General features: G+C 41.0%; 1 protein-coding gene and 1 pseudogene across 9 annotated transcripts in view; one reads left to right on the forward strand and one right to left on the reverse strand.

The window, feature by feature from the left end:
* The first annotated feature begins 843 nt into the window (after positions 1 to 843).
* Positions 844 to 3,209, forward strand: LOC144015102 (general transcription factor II-I repeat domain-containing protein 2A pseudogene; annotated as a pseudogene).
* A 4,401-nt stretch (positions 3,210 to 7,610) lies between these two features.
* LOC144014603 (neural cell adhesion molecule L1-like protein) overlaps positions 7,611 to 14,329 on the reverse strand; it is a 53,524-nt gene continuing 46,805 nt past the window's right edge. For 7 of the 9 annotated variants that reach the window (XM_077514692.1, XM_077514691.1, XM_077514690.1 and 4 more), the window contains one exon: positions 7,611 to 8,116. In XM_077514692.1, coding sequence (XP_077370818.1) covers positions 7,906 to 8,116 — 211 coding nt within the window. In that variant the 3' untranslated portion in view covers positions 7,611 to 7,905. The remainder of the gene's footprint in view (positions 8,117 to 14,329) is intronic. The other 2 variants (XM_077514689.1, XM_077514687.1) reach the window with 1 other exon arrangement.

Genomic DNA, 14,329 nt, shown 5'->3' on the forward strand with positions numbered 1-14,329 from the left:
TAAATAAAAACAAAGATACAAAACAATATAGATATAAAGAAATAAAAGGGGATAAAAAGAAAAAAAAGATCAATCAAATCCCAAACTAAAAAAGTAAGTCTTTAGCAGCCTCTTAAAAACATCAATATTCTCTGCAGACCTGATGCTCTCCGCAGGCTATTCCATAGGTGAGGACCATAGTGGCTAAAGGCAGCTTCACCATGCGTCTTGGTCCTCACCTTTGGAATAGTTAAAAGGCGACTGCCAGAAAACCTCAGAAGCCGGAAGGGGTAATAGGGTAAAAGCAAGTCAGATAAATAAGATGGGCCAAGACCGTTAAGACATTTAAAAACTAATAAAAGCACCTTAAAATCAATCCTGAAACGCACGGGGAGCCAATGCAGCGATTTTAAAACTGGTGTAATGTGCTCCCGCCCTCCGGTCCCCGTCAGTACACGTGCAGCTGAGTTCTGAAGGAGCTGTAGGATTGAAATATTCTTTTTGGGAAGACCAGAGAGCAGGGAATTACAATAATCTAAACAACAAGAAATAAAAGCATGCATCAGCACCTCTGTGTTGGCCTGCGAGAGAAACGAACGGACTCTAGCAATATTCTTAAGATGGTAAAAACCGATCTTGGTTACATTTTTAATATGAGGATTAAAAGTAAGCTCAGAGTCAAAAATGACGCCCAAATTCTTTACACATTGCGAGGGTTTAAAACAGGCATGTCAAACATACGGCCCGCGGGCCGGACCCGGCCCGTTGGATGATTTTATCCGGCCCGTCATAAATTTCTGAGTATATCAAAAAAAAAAGCGAGTCAATAGCTCATTTCTATCAAAAGTTATGATTTTTTTAAATAAATACAAACTAAATGCTCGCTCCGGCCGCTAGAGGGCAGTAAAAGAGCTCACGTCCAGCATGCGGCACTGACACGAGTTCGTACCAGGAAATAAACATTCGCAACGTGATGTGTCCAACTAGAAATTAACCGGTAAGCTTGCTTCACCATTCACCACTACTACTAAACAAGTTATCGGTCAACACACCCTTCCCAAAATGGCACTGTCAAAAAAAAGAAAAGTGGACACGGAGTGCAGGGTTTTCCAGGAAAAATGGACTGAGAATTATTTATTCACAGAAGTGAATGCAAAACCAGTGTGCTTGGTTTGTAATCAGCAAGTTGCAGTGTTCAAAGAGTTTAATATTCGGCGCCACTACGAGACTCATCATAAAGACAAGTATGACGACTTGAAAGGACAAATAAGAAAAGACGAGATAAACAAATTGGTCACTCGTCTGAAGAAACAGCAGTCTGCTTTTACGCGCAGCCGCGATATCGCTGATGGGGCTGTAAGAGCCAGCTACATTATTGCCAACGAGCTGGTGCAGGCATCCAAGCCATTTGCTGATGGGGAGTTTGTAAAAACATGCATGCTGAAGGCTGCAGAAGTCGTGTGCCCTGAAAAGAGACTGGCCTTTGCCAATATTAGTCTAACGAGGAACACTGTCGCAGATCGGGTGACAGAACTCTCAAGTGACTTGAGCAGCCAATTGCAAGAGAAAAACAAATCATTTATCGCATTTTCAATTGCAATAGATGAGAGCACCGATGTCACAGATATTGCTCAACTGGCCATATTCATTAGAGGTGTTGATGAAACTTTGACCATCACCGAGGAGCTGCTTGAATTGGTGCCCATGAATGACACCACGACAGCAGATGACATTTTCAGCGCTCTCGTTGGAGCGCTGGACAAGGTGGAGGCGGACTGGTCCCGTGCTGTGAGCCTGGCGACCGACGGTGCGCCATCAATGGTGGGGAGAAAGGCAGGCGTTGCCACAAAATTCCGTGACAAAGTACAGACCGCAAATGGAGGACAGGAGTTTTGGGCATTTCACTGTATTTTGACCAGGAGGCGTTATGTTGCAAAACACTGCAAATGAACCATGTTATGAGCGTGGTTGTGAAAACTGTCAATTTCATCAGAGCTCGCGGTCTAAATCACCGCCAGTTTGACTCATTTCTCAGTGATCATGACATTCATGCTGGCCTACCATACCACACTGACGTGCGCTGGTTAAGCAGAGGTGCAGTACTCAAGCGCTTCTTTGAGCTCGAGGCGAAATTGGACAGTTCATGGAGAAGAACGCCCAGTAAAGGAACTTCAATGCAAGGAATGGGTGCAGGATCTTGCCTTCATGGTTGATATTACGCAACACTTGAATACACCTAACACTACATTGCAGGGCCGTAATAGAGTTGTCACTCAATATTACGACAGCATAAGTGCGTTCAAAATGAAACTGTCGCTGTGGGAGACGCAGCTATCCAGCGGTGACACCACGCACTTCTCATGTCTCACAGCTGTGCGTCCGAAGGCACCGGATCGTCCCGATTTGGATAAATATAAAGACAACATAACAGATTTGCTGCGAGAGTTTGAGCGGAGGTTTCAGGTTTTCAGTGAACTTGAGAACAAATTCGGCTTTTTTCGCTCGCCATTTACAGTGAAGCCCTCTGATGTGCCAGCTGACATTCAGCTCGAGCTTATTGACTTGCAGTGCGATTCCGCTATGAAGGATAAATTTGGGTCCGTGGGATTGGATACGTTTTATCAGTATCTTGTGCCAGGTTACCCCAAATTAACAGCCATGGCTGCAAACGTTCTCTCCATGTTTGGGACTACTTATCTTTGTGAACAGGTTTTCTCCGTGATGAACAATAATAAAACAAAGCAGCGCTCAAGGTTAACAAATGAACACTTGAATCACATTGTTAAATGTGCTGCTACTCAGGATTTGAAACCTGATATCGACGCACTTGTAAAGGCAAAAAGATGCCAAGTTTCAGGAGCCAGCAGCAGCAAGTAGACTGCAGGAGTGCAGTGAGAGAGAGAAAAAAGTGTGATGACACGACATTTGTTTGCACTCATGAATACAGATCATTAAAAATAAGATTAATCTGGTTTCATATTAAAGACAATTAATATTGTGCAGTATATTCTCAGCTTCAGTAGGCCCAGCCTAGTAGTTTGAGCTGATGTAGTATAATCTTATTGCCCATGCACTGCTAAAACTTTTCTTTTGTATTTTTATTTATTATTATATATTTTTATTTATTATTATTTCAAAGCAGTATGACAATTAAGGCAAAACATTTTTTTTCATAGCTCCCACTTGAGTTTGTTTAGTGTGGTGAGTTGGTTCAGGTGTAAAACTGCATTCACTCAACTGTTAAAATAAACCAGTTGTTAACACATTCAATGCCAAACATGAAAATAATTTTTTTTCTCCATTGTTTGTGAATAAATGTGTTGTGCTTAGAAAAGATCCCTTGTCATCCGTGATTATAATATGTAGGGTGGGCTACAAATGTAGGCTGAATGATAAAGCATAGTACTGAAAAACAAAACTAAATAGTTGGAGTTGACATTCTTTTACTGATCCGGCCCACCTGAGAACAGAAAGTCTGGATCCGGCCCCAGAGCCAAACTGAGTTTGACATGCCTGGTTTAAAATCTTGTAGTTTAGGTAAAAGTTTCTCTCTCTGACCTTCAGGACCGATGACTAAAACCTGTTTTGTCCTGGTTGAGCTGCAGGAAATTTTCTGCCATCCATGACTTAATGTCTAAAATACAATTTAAAAGGGTATCAATATGTTAATATGCTGTATGTACTGTACTAATGATTTGGCCTACTCGCAATGTGATGTCTGCCATCTAGTGGTGAATGGTAATGTTACACTATAAAACTCTACAATGGACTCTCGCTATTTGCAAGGGATACAGGTCGGGCATGCAAATAGGTGAATCCATGGGACAATTACATAAAGTAAAAGAAAAACAAATTACAGAATATTTTGTTCCTATGGTGTGTTTAATGAAACAGCCAGAAACAAAATTTTGGTAGGGAGTAGTGCAAATCGTCCTCATTGGCTTCTGCTTTCTTGCATGATTGGCATTGTATTTTCTTTTTCAATCAATTAAATGGTCTGAAAGTGAGAACACTGTGTCGAACAGCAACATCTTTACCTTTTTCTCGATCTTCTTTTCTGAAAAACCCATATTGAAAAAGCTGTGGGCAGTAAAGGCCATTGAGAGAATGTAAAATGAAACAGTGCCATTCCGATTTGCTGTCAAGGTCACATGCTTTCAGTCTGACCTCCTTTTCTTTATCTCCTTATGTAGTCAGAGCAGTAAAGAGCAGAACATGAAATAACATTAAGTGCTCAACTCTTCTTTCTGCTGCTACCCTTTACCCCTTTTACTGTTGAGAGTGTTGAAAGTGTGTCCTTGAGGCCGTTCTCTCACAATATTGTCGGTCCATTTCATAAGCTAGAGCGAGCGACGTTGCTTAACTCCTCATCGTGTGGCTTTTGCGCATATGAGAGCACCACGGCAAACACCTGTCACACACACTTACCCTTGCCTTGAACCCACCCGACTGTGTGCATTATGGATGAGACGTTCATGTTTGTGACGCTCACTCGCCATCTTCTTCACTGGACAGTCCTATTGTGAACTGACGTTTGTGAAAGTTGCATTTGTGCGCACGTATGAGGTGGAATCAGATGAGTGTTTCCTGGCTCTGGGTGTTGGGGCAGACATGTTATTGATTTCTTCCCAACAGGCAATTTCCAAGGCACTTAGCCTAAATATCGGCAACGGACAAATTGACTGAAAAAGAGGGGGTGGTCTGGTTTAAACCACTGTCTATGGGTTTGTGTGTGCAACCAGTGGCGTGGCGTGGGCAGCCAGCGCCCAGGGCGAGTCAAACTATTTGTACCACCCCATAACCCAACACGCATCCAGTATTTAGTCACATCTCAATCAGCACATTGGGTGTACAAAGGTTAAAGAGGACAAATGTAAGTCTTGTAAGATTTTTTGAGGGCTTCAATCTCATTTAAATGGGGAGTTTACCATTTTAAAACTACTAGCAAGAGTTGAATGTCGCCTCACTTAACAAAGTGTGTAGTTGCAATAAATTGACACAGCAAACATTGTCCAGCTTCAACAAATAGCAATGGCAAAAATAAGCTAGTAGTAGCACTGAAAACAAGCGGAGTTTGGCCACAAGTGCACGCATCAGTCATGTCTCTGATTGATCCTTCTTTCTTGGTGTCAATCAATCTATCTATCTATCTATCTATCTATCTATCTATCTATCTATCTATCTAGTGTCTGTTTGTCTCTAACAGGCGCTATACGACTACTACTACTACTGCCACAACAATTTAACTAAAACAACCTGCATGTTACTATCCCCCTTGGCTCTCCAATGCGACAATATCAAATGCAACCATGCAACAATCAAACTGATGTTAACATTGTGGCCCAAGCTCTTTCCCAACCAGGGCTTTGTGAATAGGTCACCTGCATGTCCTCACATTAAAAAAACAACATTTTTTTGTGACCCTCTCATGGCAGCTTTGACCAGCATAATGGTTTGTTGTTGTTCTGGGGTTTTAGCATTTGGCGGAGAGAAAGCAATTTTGAAACGGATGAGGGTGTCATCCCTGACAATACCGGGATTATCGCTTTATATGACCTTTATCTTGCCATGAGCCAGCGAGTGCTTTACAGGCTGCTTTATGCCAGGTCTGCTTTGGGTATTTTGAATCAGCAGACTATAGACAGACTTTTAGAGCTAAGAGAAGGGGAAACTATCACCATGAATACAGAAGATGCTGTAGGCTGAATAAAATGACTAATACTGGTAGTCAAATCTCATCAAACATGCAACATTTTTTTAGCCCCTTTTTTTCTTTTGGGAGATTACATCTTCTACATTTAATACAGATCAACAATACCATTGTGCTATGTTGTTTTTGTCATAATGTCCTTAATGTGTGTCAGTTGGACTACCATCTTAAGCCCCTATTTAGTAGGTGCGACTGTACAATGTATGAAGTATGTACGTTTTTTTTTTTTTTTTTGTTTTTTAACAATTGAGGACTATGAACTCTGCCTAGCGTCAAGCACAAACACAATATAAAAAGTGTTGCACTCGACAACTGTGGCAGTTAAAACAAATACATTGCTTGGGTGAAGTTTAGTTACAGAACTTTTACATTTTTTACATGAATGTTTCAGAAATTACAGTTAATCAGGGGGGTAATATGAATGTTTTGCATGGCAAGATAGGTTGCTGACTCAATCATCTTTGTTAGTTGGGTATTTTTCTGTTGTTGTTATCCCCGCATCAAAAGGTAATGTATATTTCCGGAGTACGAAGGTACTGCGATAATTGGTGCCATGGGAGATGCCTCAGTAAAGATTGACAATTTCAGAGCAACCTTCTTCCATAAGACTACATTTGATCTAGTCAGTTTACAACAAAATCTGCATCATCTGTTGTGCGCTACGTGAGAGGCCCAAAAAACCCACCACCTTCAACAACAACAACTCAACCTCATTTTAAAACATTTTAGTTTGATTCACTCTCCTGTACAGTTAAAGAAAAAGCTTCAAGCCAATGAAATATTCAACACTTAATTTCAATGGACTCATGTAAAGTATATCCTTGATTAATATTTGAGCAATATGCATTATGCATGCGAAGACTAAAGAGAGGTCAATGGTGGTGAAAAAAAAGATTTCTGGATTTGAATGTTTGACCCTTGAGAAAATTGTACTAGGTTTCTCCCTTGTGTCCCGTAGGTCATTTGGTGCATACAACTGACTGATTATTATTATTTGATACTTATTTATATTGTCCAAGTATAAAGTAAACTAACAATAACAAAAGCAAAAATTTCAAGATCCTCAATAGTTTCTTGGTTTAAAAAAATAATGTAATTGGTGTCTTAACATGACATTAAAGCTCATAGATAAATAACAGACATAAAATGACAATACCTTAACATAATTGAATATTAGCAGCTACATGAGGGGCTAATTCATTCGGGGTTCTACTTATGATTAGTGCACAAAATACCCGTTTTCATTCATTTAAAAAAAATAAAATAAAAAAATAAAAAAAGTACCCCGGTGTAGTCAGGGCAATGTCAAGACATCGTTTCGTGCAAACCGATGTATAATTTATAAATATCTATGTGGGGTTTCCAGACAAATAGGTTACCTTATCTTAGAGGGGCCGACGTGTTGAGGAGCTTCCGGGTCGCACTGACAAACCACTTATGAGTAAAACCTTAGGCTTTTACAGCAAAGATGGCCAGGGTTGTATTAAAACATATGTATGTTTTTCTTAGTTACCACATTCAACCTCCCCCAACAGGATTCAAAAGTTTGCCATTGTATTGTGATATGGTCATATATTGAGATACACAGTACTTATTGAGATAGATTATGTTTAGTCATCTCTTGGAACTCCAACTTTCCCCCACTTCTTGAAAATATACATTAGTTTAAGTGAAGACTTAATTGACAACTGGAATGTGAGTGTTAATTGTTGTTTATCTGTGCTCTGCGAATGGATGGCGGTCAGTTCAGAGTCTGCATAAATTGTTGGAATAGGCCCCAGCCCACTCACAACCCCAAACAAGGACAAGTGATGTCTAAAACGGATGGATCAATGAACTAATTACACATTGTGTTACAGTATTTCTTAATTTCCAGCCAGAAAACACAAAATTATTTCAACCACAAATTGGGGCCAGAATATGATGGTCTTAAATGTATGCATTTTAATGTGTGTTGGTTCTGATCACCATATAAAACATGATATCAACAGAATTTAATTGATAGGTTAAAAAAAAAAAATTATATTAAAATTATAATAAAATCCTCAATCCAATCATCCAGTTCATTGTCTTACCATATGTACAAAAACAGTCTCTTGGCAAAATTAGTTACAAAACGCATTTCTATTGCTTCATATTTTGGCTATATGTGCTATATGTAGTGTGAAAGCCGAATATACAGCAATTCTTGACGGTTTGTGACAGGAAGCTTGACATTATGCAGTGACTGGGCCGAATCCATTGGGCTCGGGGACAGATCCTCCTTGTTTGTGTCCTGAATATTCCCCGATAAAGGAGCCGTCCTCGCTGAATTCTCCCCCGCCGTCGGCGTAGTCGACCAGGCTGTCTCTGCTGACGCTGTCCCCGACCGCATCATCGCCATTCAGGGAACACAAGCTGCCCCTCAGTGGCTTTTCATCACTGTCACTGCCATCAACAACAGAGCAGGGTCAGTGGTGCAATGCATAAACAAAGACATCGTATAGCGCAACAAGGCAAGCTTCACGTCTGACCCATGGAGACTTCTTTACTCTATAAGCGATCACACGTCACACAGGGCAAAAACGCTGAAAAAGCAAATCGTGTACAGACTATCAAACGTTTGGCGCCCACACTCACAAGGCAAGTTCTTCTGGTTTCAATGTGTCACTACGGGTTGCGAGCAGGGTGCAGATGCAGTGGCTGCATGGCGCAAAGGGAGGCGGCGAGGGCTTGCTACAATCACTTCACTAATTGCTAATTGCCAGGGCTCCAGGACCAAAGGCAATTTCAAATCTCTTTAGAGCCCGTGATGGAAATTGCAAGAGTCTAGCCCATTCCAAATACTGGGGAAAAAAAAATATAAATACGACGTGTGTATGTGTGTGTGAGGAAGGTTGGTGTTGAAGGCTGAGATTGAGAAAGGGAGAGGAATAAGAAAGGAGGGTGGCAGCGAGAAGGTGGGGGCATATACAATCCCAGACAAACAGCCTGTCATTCCCGGTATTCCCAAGGGGCGCACACCAGGGCCGAGGAGATTAGATGCCAATTTAAGAGCAGGCAACTGGCCAACTTCGCTGGTGTCTCACGACGAGACAGGAGGTCACCTCAAAACAGGATATTTCTCCCGCTCCCCCTCCTTTGATTTAGTATTCACAACACAAAGCCGTTATGTGAAGAGGTGGATGCTATTTATCAGTGAGAGTTGTATCTTCCCCTTGAGGACTTTAAAGGAGGTGTCGCAGCTTGAGAAAAAATGAAGAAAAAGAGATTTAAAGCAATGTAAACTGCTTTTGTGATCATGAAAGGCACTACTTAAATCCTATTTATTATTAAAAGGGGAAAATGCATTGATTTTTTGCTCATGCAGTGAGATCACAGCCTCTGTGAAAGAAAAAAAATCAGACTGCTGGTAATAAGGTCTGACATTAGCAGAATAATTCAATACAATGTTTAGACGGTAATGCAACAAGTCGCATAGTGATGATTTCACACTGAATGATAATTTTAAAAATTAACGGACTGGAAAATTCACAATTTTAAATTGTTATTACTGTAATTATGTAGATGTATTATTAGGTAGCCCATAATCCAAGTGTGGGAAGTTTGGTAATATTGGTTCTTTTAAACACAAACATTCTGATCATTTCTCTCTCTCTCTTTTATTTTATTTTTTTACAAATGTCTGATATTTTTCATTTCTAACATCCATCCTGTCCATTCTAAACGAACATCTGCCACTATGATAGATTATTCACATAAAGTACTTTCAGAAGCAGTTGTGACACATTATAGTACGACGCCTTTGTCCAACACATTTTGAGCACAAAGACGCACATCAAGATTTCAAAGGAGGTCTCCTTCATGTGGACTTTTAATAAGCAACCTTATCTTGCCTTTTCTCTTCAATTCAATTTTACCATGCAGGCCACATGCGGACCACATTTCAACTCTTATCAAACCTCCTTTGGCAGATGATTGTTGCACGGTGAAGATAAGTGGCTGTTATCAAAGAGCGGTGTAATGCCACGGACGCCGCTGCCCGCCCACAGTGACTTTGAATGCGCAAGTTAAAAAAAAAAAAAAAAAGCTGGAAAAAAGGCTCAGTGCTTTTGAGTCGCAGCTCCTTCGGGATGTTCGGTCTAAGTTGGCCTCAGCTGCTCGTGCAACAAAGCTTTCCTGTGGCCCCCGCCACAAGAAGCCGGGTGATGGAGTGGAGGCACATCACCGGGCCCACAGTAATTACTTTTGTCTGACCATTGACCTGTAATGACTTGGTTCCAGGGTAGCTCAGAAACATCAGGTCCGAGGAGGAAGATGTGGCCATCTTACCAAGAGGTTTGATGAAGTTTCAGTGTTTTCACACATCATGTTTTTTTTTTCCTTTAATAGTTGTTTTATGTAGTATCGCACTGAGCAGCAAAGACTGGCAAGAGTAGGCAAAATTGCAAATGTTAATTGTAATAGCAAATAGATTATTATTGCCAATAAATTATTCACTTGGACAAGAAAAACTGGAAAAGAAAAAAAACATTAATGGTTGCAAATAGTTTTAATAACATTAATACTTTTTGCGATCATTTAAAGGGTTTGGCAAACGTTTTTGTGACCATTTGCAACTTTTAACGAACCCTCACGAAAACCCACTGCCGAAAACACCATGACAAAAATATTTACTACTTTCATCTGAGATATTTTTAACAAACTTGTGGGAATCAGTAAGCGTTGTCTGATATGTCAAACAAGCTACTGAAATTAGCAACAGGCCCATAGAGGTTCACTTCGTCTGTGCATTAGAAACACACAGATTCACTTTGGCTTCTTTCCTGTGGAGCCCTCTTAGGCAGCTTAGCCGAATATTGCGAGTCATTAAATAATTGTGTCCTCTAATGGCTCTCGTACATTTTTTGCAGTCTTATAACATGAAAATAAAGCCACAAACCGTTTTCTGTTATTTTAATGTTCGATACCACTTTTTTTCATACTGATACTAGTACGACTACTCAACTCTAGAGTAGTCATGCCGATAAGTACCAATACCACTAGTAGCCTACTTTTAAAACATTAAAGTTTCCTCAGAAACAATGACAGATTTTTTTTTTTTAAAGAGATACGTATATATCCCTGTACAGTGATCTCTCAGTTTTCCGCTGGGGTTAGGTTCCAAAAAATACCCGCAATAAATGAAATCTGCGTAGTTAGCTTTATGTTTTACATTTATTATAAATATTTTAAAGCTCTAAAACCCCTCATCACACAGTTTATACACTTTTCTCATTGTGACATTTACATTTTCTCACTATTCTCTCGTTTTTAAACATTCTAAGTGTTCAAACCTTTTTCAAGTTGATAAAATAGGTACATTACTGTAACAAAAAAAAGAATACAAAATTGCACAAAAAAAATCTGCGATATTGCGAGGGACACTCTATAGCATTTCCCCTTATATTTGCATGAAATTAATGGCAATATTCTATTCTTGCAATTTTTAGTTCATGATTGTAAAACAAATCACAACACCTTGAAATATGGCCTGGCAACAGCCCAACACTGATACGTGGTATTGGTACTCGCCCATCCCTAATTTTAAGTATATTTACAGTATTTTAAGGATGGGTGATTACAAATATCAAGTATCAGCATGGGAACAATACCTGCCCTTATTTCAAGGTATCGAGACTCGCAGCAGCGGTCAATAGCCCTCTTGTGGCCGTTTCACAATCAGAAACTAAGAATCAGACGGATAGAAAATAGCCGTTAATTTAAATTAAAAAATTTAAATAAATAAAAAAAGGAAAAATGCTATATTGGGATATCTCCACTCATCCATTTTCTTGACCGCTTACTCTTTTCAAGGGTCACGGGGGTGCTGGAGCCTATCCCAGCTGGCTCCGGGCAGTAGGCGGGGTACACCCTGAACTGGCTGCTGGCCAATTGCAGGGGATATTTAGGTCTTTCTATAATGATCTGTCATTGTTTTTTGGGGGGACATTTTATGTTTGATTTTATGTATCAAAGGTACTAGTGTTACTGGTATTAGTATTGACGACTACTCAAGAGTTGAATACTCGTACTGGTATTGGAATGAAAACAAATGGTATCGAACATCTCTAATATTTTTTAAATTAATGATTACTTTTTCCATCCATCCATCCATCCATCCATCCATCCATCCATGCATCCATCCATCCATCCATCTTTTATCCTGTTCAAATCATTGGGAAGCTAGATCCCAGTTTCCAGTTATTTCAGTGACCATTGTCAGTTTTTCTCTCTTGAATGTAACGTTATTAATAATGTATGTGTTCTAATGTAACAAAATGTGAGACCTTCTGGCAGACATTCTGAGAAGGATGGTATTTGACAACAGAGTTTGAACGGGACTCAATGTGAAAACACGGGAACACAACATGCCCACAAATGTGGTCATTTTTGGAAAGCTCTCCTTAACGAAGTCAGGAAACTAGCTGAAGGTAAAAGAAAACCCCAAAAATAGAATCCCCCTCATGGCTGCAAGCAGACCCTGAGCCGTGACACCTGCTGTTCGTGCACCGGACAGCAGGGCAAAGCAGCAGAGGGCTGTCTCTTAAGAGAAATCGTCTGAAGCATAATTACCACTTGTCAGCTCTCCGGACACGTGGCAAAGCAGTGGGTGGCTTATTGCCTTCAGAGACTCAAAGGGCATAAGAGAGGCCCGGATCCAGCTTTAAAGCCGGGGAAACAACATCATAGCCGGGCTAAGGGCACTCTGGGGGGATGGCAGTCAGAACAGCTTCATGAAACTAAGCATGAGAGGCATTCTAAACAGATAGGAGCAGTCTCACTTCTCCACTCAATTCCCAACACTCCCTCCAGCAATACACTGGAATGAATAAATATTTATATTCAAACCTTCAACATTATGAAAAGGGTAGGCCATCATCATTTGGAATAAATACCGTTTTTATATGAAGGCACTTGGTTGCGTGTCTGGAAACCAACATGCAAATATAACCCCTTTTTAACACTTTTAGCTATTTGGGGAATAGCATTTCCTCTTCACTATGACTCCACCTAGACAGAATGATCCAATATCGAACAAACACTGTCATAGATGCCACATTCTATTCTACATGTGTCTGGATTTTGCCATTATGATTTATACGCTGAAGGATTGGGGAAAACAGCTGCAGCTGAACAGTAATCCAATAACGTCTAAATAAGAAGATATCAAGTCAGCTGACTATAGCAAGCTCTGGATGTGACAGAGATGGCTGAAGTGGACTCGGTCCAAATCTAATGTTGTCCCATCCTTCACAGGGAAAATTATTACAGCTCAATGGTGTTGGTGTCATACAATGCCCGACCTCCGTCTAGGTGAAGCCTCGGAGATGAAAACAATATCTAAAGCAACCAAAAGTGTGTTTGAGCCATGTCAGCGTGTGCACAGCAGTGAGTGAGTCAGAGCTATTGGCCAGCATCGCTTTCATGCCCACAAATTGCTTCGGGGCTGCAGAGAAACCTTCTTATCACATCTCGGAGCTACAGCGCATGAAGAGTTTGAAGACACCCAAGACAACACGTTTCTTCCTGTTGAATTATTGTCTTGGCAAGCGTCACGAGAATACAATTGGCAGCCAGCGTGACTCACTAGGTTGAGAATGGAAGAAGGCAGAAAGGGCTATTTTAGGCCATTTCTTTTGTGTGTGTACAAACAAACACGTCATTGTCACAAAAACAGCAAGCAGTAATCTCAAGCAAAACGGGATCCAATCGATTCTCCTTTCTGTCAGCACGGTACCGACAACAAAAAACAGCGACGAACAATGACACTTCAGAAACTTATTTACTCTTAAAAAGTTTCCTTTTGGCATAGCGTGAAATTAAACCACCAATAAACTTTTTCTTGCTGCCTATTTTCGAAAATGTGCTGTTCTGTTCCGAATGGTGATGTTCCAATTCAACGCTCATGACTTGGCTCAAAAGCATACTACCAGTACATTGAAACACTAATATTCCAAAGCAAAAAGGTAAGCAGATACTCAAATGCTTGCTAAATTGTCAACGTAGGGGTGGCGGGAGATTTAGAGTATGATTGACGAAGTGTCCGCTGCATGTGCCGTCTACATGGATCGGCTACACAAATTGTCAAGTATACTTCAGTGGCTTGGTGATGAAGCGTTGCCCCCACAAGCGAGTGAAAATCAAATTGAATATTTATGTGAACTGGGCTCTACCCTGCCTTGCCTTGCCTTGCCTTACCCTAGTTCTGCCCTTGGTTGCCATGGTAACCCCGGGTTTACACCGGTTGCGTGTGCGGTGCGTCTTGACTGCGTGCTCCGGACGCGTCAATTTTTTGGCCAATCCACACCGGCTCCGCACAGCTGCGGTCCGGCAGCTCCGTCGCCGACCACTTCCCGCCGTGTCTCGCGTGACCGCGCGCGATCATGTGGCATTAAAAACAACGACAAACACACAGAAAGTCTGTGCTCAACAGAGAAGCAGAAAGAGAGGTGGACTTTTATTTTGTGGCTTTCTACCTCCAATATAAACCTCTCCTCGCCGCAGCTGAGACTCAGTCGACATGCAACGCACCCGCAAGCGGTGTAAACTGCACCATTCGAATGAATGGAATCTAATTGCTTGCGTCGCCGGAACGCACCGCAACCGCACCGCAACCGC

This window comes from Festucalex cinctus, chromosome 2 (assembly GCF_051991245.1).
Source record: "Festucalex cinctus isolate MCC-2025b chromosome 2, RoL_Fcin_1.0, whole genome shotgun sequence".
Taxonomy (NCBI): domain Eukaryota; kingdom Metazoa; phylum Chordata; class Actinopteri; order Syngnathiformes; family Syngnathidae; genus Festucalex; species Festucalex cinctus.